This window comes from Camelus bactrianus, chromosome 2, assembly GCF_048773025.1.
Source record: "Camelus bactrianus isolate YW-2024 breed Bactrian camel chromosome 2, ASM4877302v1, whole genome shotgun sequence".
Lineage (NCBI taxonomy): Eukaryota > Metazoa > Chordata > Mammalia > Artiodactyla > Camelidae > Camelus > Camelus bactrianus.
In genome coordinates, this window is record NC_133540.1 from 49,829,796 (window position 1) to 49,843,237 (window position 13,442).

Genomic DNA, 13,442 nt, shown 5'->3' on the forward strand with positions numbered 1-13,442 from the left:
GACTGTTTTTCATGGAAAGTTTATAGTCATGTATAAAATTTATAATATTCCCCAAAAAACCTAGTTCATGAATATACAAAGGCAAAACACAAGAAAGCATTTTTTGATAAATTTTCTACTTATTCATTTAAAAAGTATAACTGTTTTCTAGATTAGAACAAAGTAATTTAATTAAACATGTGTAACCTTTCAGCAACATCACATTAACTCCATAACTTAAAAAAAAAAAAAAGACACAAATAAACTTATTTACGAAACAGAAACAGATTTACAGATAGAAAACAAACTCATGGTTACCAGAGGGGAAAGGGAGTGGGAAGGGATAAATTGGGAGTTCGAGATTTGCAGATACTAACTACTATACATAAAAGAGATAAACAAGAAGTTTATACTGCATAGCACAGGGAACTATATTCAATATCTTGTAGTAACCTATAATGAAAAAGAATATGGAAAGGAATATATGTATGTATATGGATGACTGAAATATTATGTTGTACATCAGAAATTGACACATTGTAAACTACTATTTAAATTAAAAAAAGAAAAAAAATTTTTTAATTTAAAAACTATTTAACAGATAAAACGCAGCAGTCCCTGAGAGTCAAAATACAACATTCCTCAAGGTAGCTGAGATTGATAATAGCTTTGATGTAGCAAGTGCTATGATTTGCCCATAAAAAATATTTCTACAACAATTCTTTTGAACAGTTGTTTTGATGATACGACATTATGTTTTACGTTTAAACTCATTTTGTATTAATTTTTACTGTCAATCACTCTGTGAATAGCAGGTTATTATGGGCCCTTCAGAAAGGCAAAAAGTATTTGCTGAGAGAGTAAGTTTCCAAGCAGTACCTGAGAATTGTGGCCTTTTTATTGTATCACGTCCTCCCACCCCCTTAAAACTCTTAAGGCCATTAGTAAAACAGAAGGATTAAACAATCCCTCAGTGTTTTTCTGGTCATTACTGTGTTTTTGCCTTAAAGAAAGGAGCTGTATACAATGTGAAAAAGTCAGAGAAATTCTAGGTGACAGGAGACACATAGGAAATAAAGAATTCTGCCTGTAATTAAACTAAAAGGCAATTTTCAATGCTGCTTTTATGAAGTTATACTTCATACAAGTGTTTTGCATTGCATTTAATGTTGAGTTTTCATTAATGATAATTTTCAATAGTTCACTTTCATCAATCAGAAAAAATGTAATTTGAAGTTTAAATGGTAACCTGATCCTACCTATAAATCACGAATCGTTATAATTCCTCTTACATATACTTCACCTCTAAAGTGAATCCGTATCCTTTCTACACATCCTGTAGTGTCATGAAAAAAGCATAAGCCTGCACTCAGAAAAACACAGCTGTACAGGTTGTTTAATCCCCATGGGCCTCAATTCCCCAACATGCTATTAAGAAAATGACACCTACCTTCCTAAGTCTGCTGTGAGCGTTAAGCGAGACAACATACTCAGAATGCCCGCAGTACGGGGCACACAGAAGATGCTCAGTACGTATCATCACTTTCCCTTTCCTCTCTTCCCCCATCTTACCCTTCCTACTTTCCTCTCTATACCTTTCTAATTCCTATGCTGGAATTCAAATCAATATAATGTTCAAAATACATTTCTTCCACAAAAACTTCCTGGGCAGTAACAGCCTTTAGTAAGCTCTCCTTTCCTTGGTATTATATTTGTATTTCTCCTTCTCATTTGTTCATATTCACTTATTCACTCATATTCCTTCCCTCTGTCTGCAATTTAATGATACACTCTTTTTTATTATTAGTATATACCTAGAAAAGACCTAGAATATAAGACAAAAAAATTATATTGGAAAAGCCCATTGCTAAGTGTGTAAGGAGTGAGGGAAGAGATTAATTAGGCAAAACCGTATTTACCATGAGGATTTATCACTTTTATAATAAAACAACTAAAAGTGTTTGTGTGTATGTGTTGGGATGGGGAATGGAGGAGTAGACCTGAAGCAGGAAAGATAAGTTGACACGTGCAGTGTCTTTCTTCTCATCCCACCTTCCCTAAATCAGACAAGGAGACAATCTAAGGAAAAGAGCCTTCCAGAGCAGTTTTCAGAGCAAATATTCACAGAAATATAGAATAAAACCTTCTTTCCAAAAAATAAACTAAGGGTAATGTAAGCATTCTGGCTTCAATCAACCACTGATTAAAACTTGGCAATTATTAATCCACACATAAAAAACAGTAAAGTACAAAAAACTATATTCTACTTACCAACAAGGAGCCAAACAACATTGGAATTGTGTTCTGTAAGAAAATCTTCTAATTGAGTGATACTAGGAACAATACTCTCATTCTTCCTTTGATCCATTACTGAAGTTTTTCCAGAAGCATCTAAAGGCCTGAAAGAGTTGAAAGGTTAAATTTAGAATTTAATCTATATAAGGGAGAAAAAAGGTGAATTTAACAAATGTGAAAGTTTATTAAATCACATTCTTGTTTCTTCAGTGATAAGACAAAAATATAACAAACATGTCCACATTTCTACATAAAATATAAAACAATATATCATATTTCAATAACCTGATTTCACCATTCTAGGTCTGAATAGACTCAGGTTCAGTTACTATACTCTGGCTTAAAATAAGAGGGACACGACTGTTCTTAAACCTAATCAAAGATATTTATTACAATAGTAAGGAGGAAGTATTGATCATCTACATTAGACAAACTCTTCTAGACTTGTCCCAAGGGCTGCCATTAGTAATATATTCATATTTAAGTTATAATAAGCCTTCTTAACCCCCATGAGCTATGTATTCTCATTATTCCATGGGGAAACAATCTTCCTAATTTGGATTCACTCTGGATAGTATGGACAGTAAGCAGATCTCCTGTTACCAGATGCTCAGGATAAATTACAATATACTGTCAAAGTGTGACCAGACATGAAAAATGTATGCATGTAAGAACCTACTGCATAATCTTCATGAAGTGAAAGATGGAATAAAAAATAAACTGGTTGTTCCCTTTCCTCTTCCCTTCCTGAACAGTTCAGTCTAAAAGCCATAAGGTGAAGCAGGGCAAAGCAGGCATCTGCACATGGGGAGAGAGGGACAGGAACCTCTGGCCTAGAGTGGGATGTCAGAGTCCAGTAGGGGTAAATTAAATATCCACCTGTGTGGTGAAGAGGCTAGTGGAACGGTGGCAGTATTTCAGGGTATCAATACCATAGTAGTTTGAGGAGATCATACTTGCAGGGAAGAGGTCAGGCGCAGGGTGCTGGGGCCTGAGTGGGAGGAAGAGGGCATCCAGACGGAGGGACAGGGGTAGGAGAAACAGTCCAGCTCAAGGTGTCAAGGCCCAGGTGAGAGTGCACAGGGAGATTGCCTGGTGCAGGGGGTCAGAACCCAGGAGGAAGGCATCAGACCCCAAAGGGACAAGTAGGGCTTCCATGCAAGAGGGCTCAGGAGTGATGAGTTGATGCAGGAGCAGGATAAGGAGGGCAAACACCTGGGAGACAGCCCATGCAGTGTGTGAACAAAGGGATTAACCAAGTAAGTAAACATAACAGGAAAAATGGGAGTCAAGTTTCTCACTGTTAGAGGACACATAAAGGGAGAAAATTAGAATTAACCCTGTGGTGTTGGATAAGAACTGGAGGTGTGGCTTTCAATACAAATGGATATAGAAATAAATATAGTTGTAAATTTACATATGCATATGTTTATTAACAAGCCCTGAGAGCAGCAACACCAGTAAAAATGAGGAGATAATTTGGCTTCTAAAAACCATTTTCTATTAAGAGGGCTCCTTGAAGAAATGGCTGGTTCCACAGCTAAGGCAGGGTAAGTCAAGGCGAACCTTGTTTTCCAGAAAGGAAAGAAATGTTCAAAGAATGATTGGAACATGTCAAAAGGAAACAGAAACCATCCTGAAGAGGGTCCCACTGGCAAAACTGAGATAATTTAATCATCAGAATAAATAAGAGTAGTAAATTACAACCCACTTAATAAAAACAAATCTATGAGTCCATACAAATACAATCAATTAAATTTTGATGAGTAACAGGATACTCAAATTGTCTCAAATAACTGCCAAAATAATTATTAATGACAAAGGAGAAAAGAGGAACTCTGAGAAAGCTGGCAATTAATTAGGTGATCAAAGTAAACACCATCAATACAGGGATAAATCAAAATTGTACACTTCTTAATAGAAGAAAACAGCGTCATTTCCATGGCATCCCTGCCAAAGACGCATAACCTGAATTAAATCTATCTTGCCTCTCTCCTGATAATGACCAATAGAGACTGTTTAATTCATCTTTGTATTCACAGTACCAGTGACATCCTTGAACAAAGCCACTGTTTTCAACTATCATATCATTTTAAATGGTACTTTTATCTATTAGATAAGAAAGTAACACTGATCTACATGTTTTCAGATGTGTCCTCTCAATATTTTCATGATTCATCTCTACTCTCTTCATTCTTCCTGAAATCCATGGTGCTCATTTCAAAACTGCTGTCCACATTAGAAAACAAAGTGTGGCAATTATTACTTTAGTGATATTTCAAGAAAAGTATGAAAATGTTATATAGTTTAATCAAACACAGCACCAACTAGAGATTTATCGAAGTTCCTAATTTAATGCCACCATTTCTAGAAATAGGCTTTCCAAAAAAGACTACTTTTCAAAATGAATTACCTGTAAAGTCTTTTCAAATACTACATTCAACCTATTTTCTCTCCCACTAGCATAAAGGAACGAAAATACACTTGCATCAACAGACTATTAAAGATAGAACTCCACATCTTGATTTGGTCCTACAGGAATAGGTCATTCTACAAATCAATACAAAAAATACAAATAATCTGATTTTTTTTTAATGAGAAAATATACAAACAGGCAATTCACAGAGAAAGAGAATACCACTTGCAATTGGGGACAATCACAATTTATTACCCAGTAGTCATATAAGCGAAAATTAGAAAGATTACAAACAACTATATTGGCAGAAGTATGGGCAAACGCTGGTGGGAGCACTCAGACACAGTTGATGGGAGTAAACCGCCTTTGAGAAGAACAATTATCAGAACCTATGAAAATGTAGATGCTTTGACTTGGGCATTTCAGTTCTAAGGCTCTATTTCTCAGAAATACTTACTCAGACACCAAGATGTTTTTTCAAGGACAATCACTGCAGCATTATATGTCAAACTGAGAAAATAGAAAAAAAATTTCAATTAATAGGAAAACTGTTAAATAAATAAAACTTTTACCGTATGAAATACTCTTACCATGTGAAATGATATGAAGCCTTTTTAAAAGAATAAAATAGCTCAATAGGGGATAATACAGAGAAATGTCCAGAATATATGTAATGTTAGCAGGGGAAAAGCAAGTTGAACAAGACGTATAGTATTCTACTTATGTTTAAAAAAAAGACTATCCATTCTGTGTATCACATATATACCACATATGTATATATATACATACAGTACGTATACATGTACATATATATGGTGTGTATATATGTACATAGTTTTATTAATTGGCAAAAACATTAGCAAAGATGTTAGTGGTTACCTCTAAGAAGCAATGGGAGATTTGGGGGAAGAAGAATAAAGAAGGACTTTCACTTATACTCTCAATAACTAAGTATTATTTAAATGTTTTAAAACTGACATGTAATACTTTCATAATTTAAAAAGAAAAAGGGAAGGTGGTGGCTGGAAGACAGGACACAACAGGCGAGAAAGGGGCTTTTCTTGCATCTTTAGCCTCTCCTTGTAACTATGGCCAAGGAACAGGTGACTCCCAACCCAAAAGTATCAACTTGATCATCTGTCATTCCACCATCATGTCTTTCTATAGTTCTTAAATCCTTGTCTTTTTAAAAATTAAAGTGGAAATACCAAGCAATATCAAACTCAAAGCCTCCATCAAAACATCAGAAAGATCACTTAACATCTTAGCAAGAATTATTCGATTTGATAGCCTTGAGTGTGTAAGAATGGAAGGAAGACTAGCTGTACTGCTCTAGAAAAGCGGGAGGGGTAAGCTACAAACAAGGAAGGAAGTAAAGAACACTAAAAGGAAAGGCACCGTAGGGAGGGAGAAAGAGGAAGTAGTTATCAAGAGAAAACAGTACAATCAAAAGGTCCTGCTTCATACTGGATTGTTCCAAAAGCAGACCATTATACGGACTGACAGCATGGACTCCACCAGACCACTTGGGCTCAAATACCAGTTCTGACATTACAGAGGTTAGGTAACTTGAACACGGGCAAGTTATCTAAGCTCTCTGCGTTCTACGTCTTCATCTGTAAAATGAGGTCACTAATAGTACCTACCTCACTGTTATATAGTGAGAATGGATGCATTCAGATATGCAAAGCATTTAAAACAACGCTGGGCATGTAGTAGGTAATATTCTGTTTAAATGCCTGATACTGGTAACCAATGCCACTGGCGTCTTGCCCATATACTGCTGACATTCACCTCTACACAGGAAGATTATTCATTCTGAACACCTGTAACACCCTACTGTGGGAGGCTTTCTGACTGCATGAACATGCTCAGTTTGTCCTCACAGTGAGCCAGAAATGCCAGAGTTAATGTCAACGATGGCTAGGAAGTTGGTGGGTAAACACCTGCAGCTTCCCTGCTCTTGGCTTGGGATAACCCTGAGGCATATTTTATTTGGTCTCCCAGAGTTCCCCAGTGGTAGTGAGCTCCAGATGCCCACAGTGGTAATTATAGCAGTTATCACACTGCATTGTAACTATCAATTTAGACGTCTGTCTCTCCCACTGGACAGCTAACTACTCTTTACCAATGTCTTTGCCCTACTCACTTAAATGTGCAATATCTGAGAAGTTCCTGATATGCAGTAGTCTCTCAATAAATACTTGTTTCATAAATGAATGAAAAAAATGCATCATTATAAAAAGTACATAATTATGAGTTATTGCCAAAGATAAGGAAGTATTTCCACTGTATTCAAGGCCAAAGAGATTCCTAAGTGATCTCTTCCACACTCAAGAAAATTTAGTTTTCATTTGCTTGAGTTTAAGAGGATATTCAACACTTTGATAACCTAATTCCAAATATAACAAAAATGAAGGAGAAAAATTAATCATACTCAAATCCCTCTTACAACAATAAAGTCATAATTATTTGTACAAAAGGCATTCACAGATCTTCAGACAATTACATTAAAGTTCTCTGAATTTAATCACAGTTCCTTTTCCATAAAGGAAACTACATGGGTTTTAAAAGTTAGAAAATAAATCAGCTTTATAGCTCTCTTTTGAACTTCATCAACATTCATATTCTCTTCATCATCAAGCTTGAATACCTATTAGCACATAGCAGCATTCTGTATACCAGAAATTCTGTGAAGTATGTACTTTGTACACATTTCTGCATTGTTTATCCATGGGCCAAACTTGACTGATTTATACTTACTGGTACAAAATATGTACCTACTTGAAAACTTGTCAGTTTGGTTTCTGCACATACATAAGAAATTATTTTAAGATACTTGTGTAGGGGTCCCAATTTCAAAGTCATTTAAGTCTTCTTTAACAATTAAGAAGCCAGATAATTGACCCAACGGTCTCATTAAATACCAAAGGAACTGCCTAGACAGATGGCTCACCTTTCCTATGGCATAATGACATCCCCAAAGCAAAAGTAAAATATAAATCAGATTACAACATTTTTATACAAAGTGAATTTTCAAGAGTGTTTAATTCATCTGAACTGTTTCTACAATGGCTCAAGTAGTCCGAGCACTCACCAATCTAAAGGCAGAGGGCCTGAAACAAATGACTTTGTGATGCTCCTTCCAATTCTATGATGTCACACAAATAAAACATACAAAACAGAAGTACCTGCAATTGAACATCTCACATAAAAGACATGCGTAAATGTTTACATTTAAGATAGCACTGGAATGTATAAAAAGGTTGGTATTACTGACTGAGCATACAGTGATTTGAAGGGCCCTCTATACCTAAAAAATTTTGCTCATCAGGATACAAGGCCCTAAATCTTACCATCTATTTCTTCAAATAGAGTACCAACCAATATTTCCTTTTTAAATGCAAAGATATCTTTACAGTATCTCAATAATAGCCATCATTAATTATTATCATGAGTTATTAGTAAAATTAATTCATTAAATTACTTTTCTCATTAACAAACAGGATCCAGGAATATCACAAAAGGCCCAAGATCTCCCAAGATGGGGAAAACCTTAAAAAGGAAATGGTGAGCCAAAAAAGCAAACTTAGCTTCCTTAACAAATTTGGCCAGGGTCGGCAGCTCTGTGTACATAAAGTAAAATTACATAATGTCCTATTTTGTTCGTTTAAACAAACAAAATAGACAATTACCCTCTTAAGTCAAACATATTAGGTATTTCTTTTCTCTAGCTAGTCATTCCAGGTCCCTTTCAGCCCCAGAATTCTACATGCAACAAACACAAGTTCACCTAATTAGCTAACTCTAAAGCCCAACAGAATTAGGTGGTAAAATAACACTCAATCAGAAATAACAGAAGTCCTCTGCTATCCTGGCAGAGTAGGCTTTAAAGCAGATTTGAAATGGAAAGCTCCCTCCACCCCTTCCTTAGCTGTGAGATAACCTGAGCAAGTTGCTGAATCTCACTGAGCCTGTTTCCAAGTGGTAAAATGGTCCTCTCTTCCTAAGAGAGCAAACATAAAACTCATAGCAAAGTGCTTAACAAGAAACACACTCTCAGTGGTAACTAAGCTACCGTTAATGTTCTTTTTTAAAAAATCAGTTCAACACAAGGTGAAAGCTAAAAAAAAAAAAGCATACCAGCAAACAATGACTAAAATGTGTCTCATTTCTTATAAAAGAGAAAAAGATATATTTAACTAAATAACAGAAATTTATAACCAAAAGAAATTAGTTGACATAAATGACAATCAAAAATGTACTAAGTTAATATGAATAACATAGTTCTACAAATACCATTGAGATTCTTAAAAGCAGATCAAATACCGAAGCATACTGGTCACCAGGCAACCACTGCTGAAGTATTAACTCAGATATGGTGACCAACGATTTAAACAGTATGAATTAGCAAACTGAGCAAATGTAACTTCACGTTACATACAGAAGAATTTTTAATGTCCAAGAAGACATAACATCCAACAAAAATATTGCACTTTAGCAGTCCTCACTTACATAGACAGAAATGTATGCTGGTTCACCTAAACACTCATAAAAAGTACAAAAAACAAAACAAAACAAAACTCTAAAAGCTGTACAAAGCATATCTACTAATAATGGGGCCAGAAGAGCTAACTTCAACCTCTCCAACAGGAAATCATGATTTCTAAATATCACCCACCTCTAAATATTCCACCAGAAGTAATTACTACCTTCAGTGCATTCTTCAATGTGGCCGGTATACAAAGACATCAACAGAAATTGCCATGAGTGAAAAGCTTAATCCTCCCACTTCTATATCCCATAAATTAATGAGTTGTGGAGTTTTGTTTTCACTTTTTGTAATGGCTGGTGAACACAATCTCCAAGTTTCTGTTAATTCTTTTAATCAAGAATTCTGTATGTCCCTTCCATCTTGATACACCAGAAGGCATAAAACTTTTAAAAGGCTGGCATCAGCAGAGTAAAATCCTAAAGAAGGTTCCTTGTAATAAAACTAGTATTTCCACTTTCTTATCTGGCCCTTAATCTTCTGTTACCTTCTGCCTTAAGTCACATACATCAAAAAACCCCACCCAACACATATTCAAACTACTCACCCACTAAAAATACGGAGAGAGAGGGAGGAAGAAACTGGACATGTGTTTTTACCAACACCCATCATATTAAGTTCAAATACAATATTTTTTATTAGCCTGGTGCTATGCAGAGAGCCCAACAGATCCGTTTAACAGCCAATTCCTGTGAGCTGAGAACATTGCTACAATTGAAATTCAACCTTCATGTACATACTATAACAAAAAGAGGCTGCTTCAGGGAGTTTTAAGCAGATATGGCCTTATACAATACTACTGGTGACATCTGACACAGTATTTTAAATGGATATGGAGCTGGATAGAAACATATTTTACATTTACATAAAAAGTAACAAAATACAATAAGGTCAATAGTCTAAAGTTTAGACTGTAAACATTTTGGACAATGCTATCTTAGTCTTTAAAATGTTCATTCCACAGTATTAACTCACCATTATAATGATGAGATACATCTATCACAAAATGGCTAACACTAACTCACTGCTCACTATGTGCCAGGCACTTTTCGTGTATTTACTCATCTAATCATCAGAAATAACAGTAACTACCTATTTACAATTCCCCATTTTACAGATGAGAAAATTGTGACAGTGAGAAGTGAGAAGCTAGGCACAAATACAGCTAAGACATGGCAGATTTGGGATTTGAATCTAGACAGCCTGGTTTTAGAGTCAGAGTTTAGTGTTATATTGCCTCTTATATATGTTCATAGAAATCAGCCTGTAATTATCTTTTAGTCCTCAATTTCTTTACTATGAAAAATAAGTTCCTACCCTCCAGCTCTAAATTCTAGTTTAGGAGCTAATATTGAATGTTACCAAAATCCATATTTTGATATAAAAAAATTCATATTTTGCCCACTATGGCTTTTTTTCCCCTAAAAGACTCCTCTACTAAATCAAAGGTCAGCAATCACTTTTTAAAATTAACTACAAAGAGGCAACACATCAAGTTATTGAGCCTAATTAGCTGCAAAGGAGGCCATATTGTAAAGTGGGCCATATCTGACTGAACCACCTCCCCACTTTTCTGTACTTCTCTTTCACCTGGTCAGAAATGCTGTAACTACATATTTTTAAAGAGCTTATTTGCCCCCTAAAGAAACTGACAATTGATAGAAGGTGTGCGGCAGTTTTTAAATATGTCCAAAAATTATTTGATATTCCTCCCTTCAAGAGGTAGAGCTTAATTCATTCCCCTCCCAAGTGTGGGCTGGACTCAGTGATTCAATTCTAAAGAATATGGCAAAGCAATGGTGTATGACTAGGTCAAAAATGGCATCATAGCTTCCTCCTTGCTCTCTCTCTTGGATCATCTGCTCTAGGGGAAGACAGCTGCCTTGTTAGGACACTTAAGAAGCCCCAGAGAGGTCCATGTGTTGAGGCGTTGAGGCCTCCGGCCAACAGCCATGTGAATGAGCCATTAGGGAAGCAAATCCTCCAGCCCCAAATGAGTACTAGGTGACTGAAGTCCCAGCCAAGATCTTGGCTACAACCTCAGAAAGACCCAAAGCCAGAAACAACCAGTTTAGTTACTCCCAAATTCCCGACCCACAGAAACACTGAGATAATAAATGTTTTAAGCCACTAAGTTTTGGGATAATTTCTTACTCTGCAATAGATAAGTGTAGAAGAAAGGTAATTTTTTAAGATATCCACAGGTATCTCTATCCTGATGGTTCATACCTGCCATCTTAAGCTAAATGAGGAGTCAGTCAATACCACACCAAGAAAACTCCAATCACGTGAGTGAAACATATCCTCTTTCTATCATAAGTGGGAGTGTCTTGTAAGAACTTTGTGGCACAAACTCTACTCTACTTCTTTCAAATTTATCCATATCCATAACCATCACCACCTCCTCTCTCCTATCTCCACAGAGGTCCATCTATAGCACCCTTGACCTGCATCCTTGTATTCCATCCCTTCCAACTTGGTCAATGATGATGCTTCACCAATTCTTCTCCCTCATTCCTCTATCTTCAAATTCTCTTTTATTAACTAAAATAACATGAAAGGTTTATTACAAATGAAAATATTTACCATATGAGTAGTGCTGTTTTCTTAGTCTTTTATATAAACCAAAAACATCCTTGTATATAAAACTTTTTTTAAAGAAGTACAGGTTCACAATTACCTCCCAGAAAAAAATTCACTACTCTAGTACCCTCCAGGACTCTGATGATCACTATTCTTACTAGAAGCCTGAAAAAATGGCTGATGCATGGTACTCGATGAATATTTATAAAATGAACTAAGATTTTCTTAATCATGTTTAACCATGTCTTCCACTATTCTCCATAGGACTCATAGTGAAAAGCATACTTAAGTTCAACCATACACAATATTCTATGAAGAACAAACCAAAAGTCAACTAATTTTCTTCATTTCTTTTTAAAATCCTTTATAAAATGGGCAGATTAATGAGCAAGCAAAAGAGAAAAAGAAAGTTGACACCTGATAGAGAATCAAGCTAATGCTTCCTTTGGCTTTCTCCTGCCAATACACAAGCTAAGCACATGACTCAACTATCAGTCACATAGCATAATTCAAAAGTCAGGTAAAATGACAGGTCATGTTATACACCACCCCACCCCCACTCCTAGACCATTTAAGCCGGTTAAACGACAACTGAAGCAGAAAGTCAGATTTCCTCTATCTGAGCTTGAATTGAAAACCCAAAATATTTACCCAAGTTTTTTTTCCAAAGTCTGTAATGTTGTTTTTCCTTTTCTTGATCTTCAGAAGGCCTGCCTGCAGTATTGCATCTTAACAAACCTGAAAAGAACACCATTTTAACTAATTATACAAGATATTCTGGCTTTATCAGCAGTTTCACCATTTCAAATCAAATGATTTGATTACACACGCACTTGCACACGCACACACACAAGGAAAATCTTTAACATTACTCCAGTATTACATTTCCTTCTTTAAAGTTTCCAAATAAACAATACTCCTAAAACTAGAATATGACCACAATTTCCAAAGTCTTCTAAAGATTTCAAAACCACTGACTGTACTTATGCAAAGAGCATGATTTTGTAGTCAGAGGATTCCACAGGTCAAACCCTACCTTTAAAACATACTCCAAGCGTCACCTTAAAAAAGTTGTCCTCTCAAACTATTGGGTCCTTGCTGGCAAGAATGGTACTTCTGTTTCCTTCCTGTTTCCAGCACCCAGCACAGTTTTAATCAATGAAAACCACCTTATAATTTCTCAAGATTCTTGGGAGTGGCAAAGCACACTGATTAGGGGACTGTAAACTGGAGTCCAGTTATCTGATCTAAATCACAGCTCCGACTTTAGACAAGTTTTTGTTTTGTTTTGTTTTTTAGGGCTGTGGGATTTAGTTCTCTCATCTATAAAATAAAAGTAATAATAGGCCTTACGTGATAGGATTGTTACGATGATTAAATGACATAATATACACACATAAAGCATGTACCACACATTAGTTCTATAAGATAAATATTCGGGTTAATTCGTCTATTTTTATACTTCATGTATCCAGTTAACTTAAAATAAATCAGGCTCATTGCTATACACAGAGTTGAAAGCAGCAACATGAAACCAGTTGAAACTTAGACTCTTGGACAGTCATGGAAAACAACGATTTCCTTACAGAGGAAATTTACAAGAACTCTTTCCCTTTA

At 35.7% G+C, this 13,442-nt stretch overlaps 1 protein-coding gene across 9 annotated transcripts in view; it reads right to left on the reverse strand.

Moving 5' to 3' along the window:
* The window catches only part of BLTP1 (bridge-like lipid transfer protein family member 1), a 175,649-nt gene that overhangs the window by 161,326 nt on the left and 881 nt on the right, over positions 1–13,442 (reverse strand). For 8 of the 9 annotated variants that reach the window (XM_045514969.2, XM_045514970.2, XM_010952582.3 and 5 more), the window contains exons 2-4: positions 12,477–12,563; positions 5,148–5,200; positions 2,251–2,378 (exon numbers count right to left, since the gene is read on the reverse strand). In XM_045514969.2, the coding sequence (XP_045370925.1) occupies positions 2,251–2,347 (97 nt within the window). In that variant the 5' untranslated portion in view covers positions 2,348–2,378; positions 5,148–5,200; positions 12,477–12,563. The remainder of the gene's footprint in view (positions 1–2,250; positions 2,379–5,147; positions 5,201–12,476; positions 12,564–13,442) is intronic. The other variant, XM_045514968.2, reaches the window with a different exon arrangement.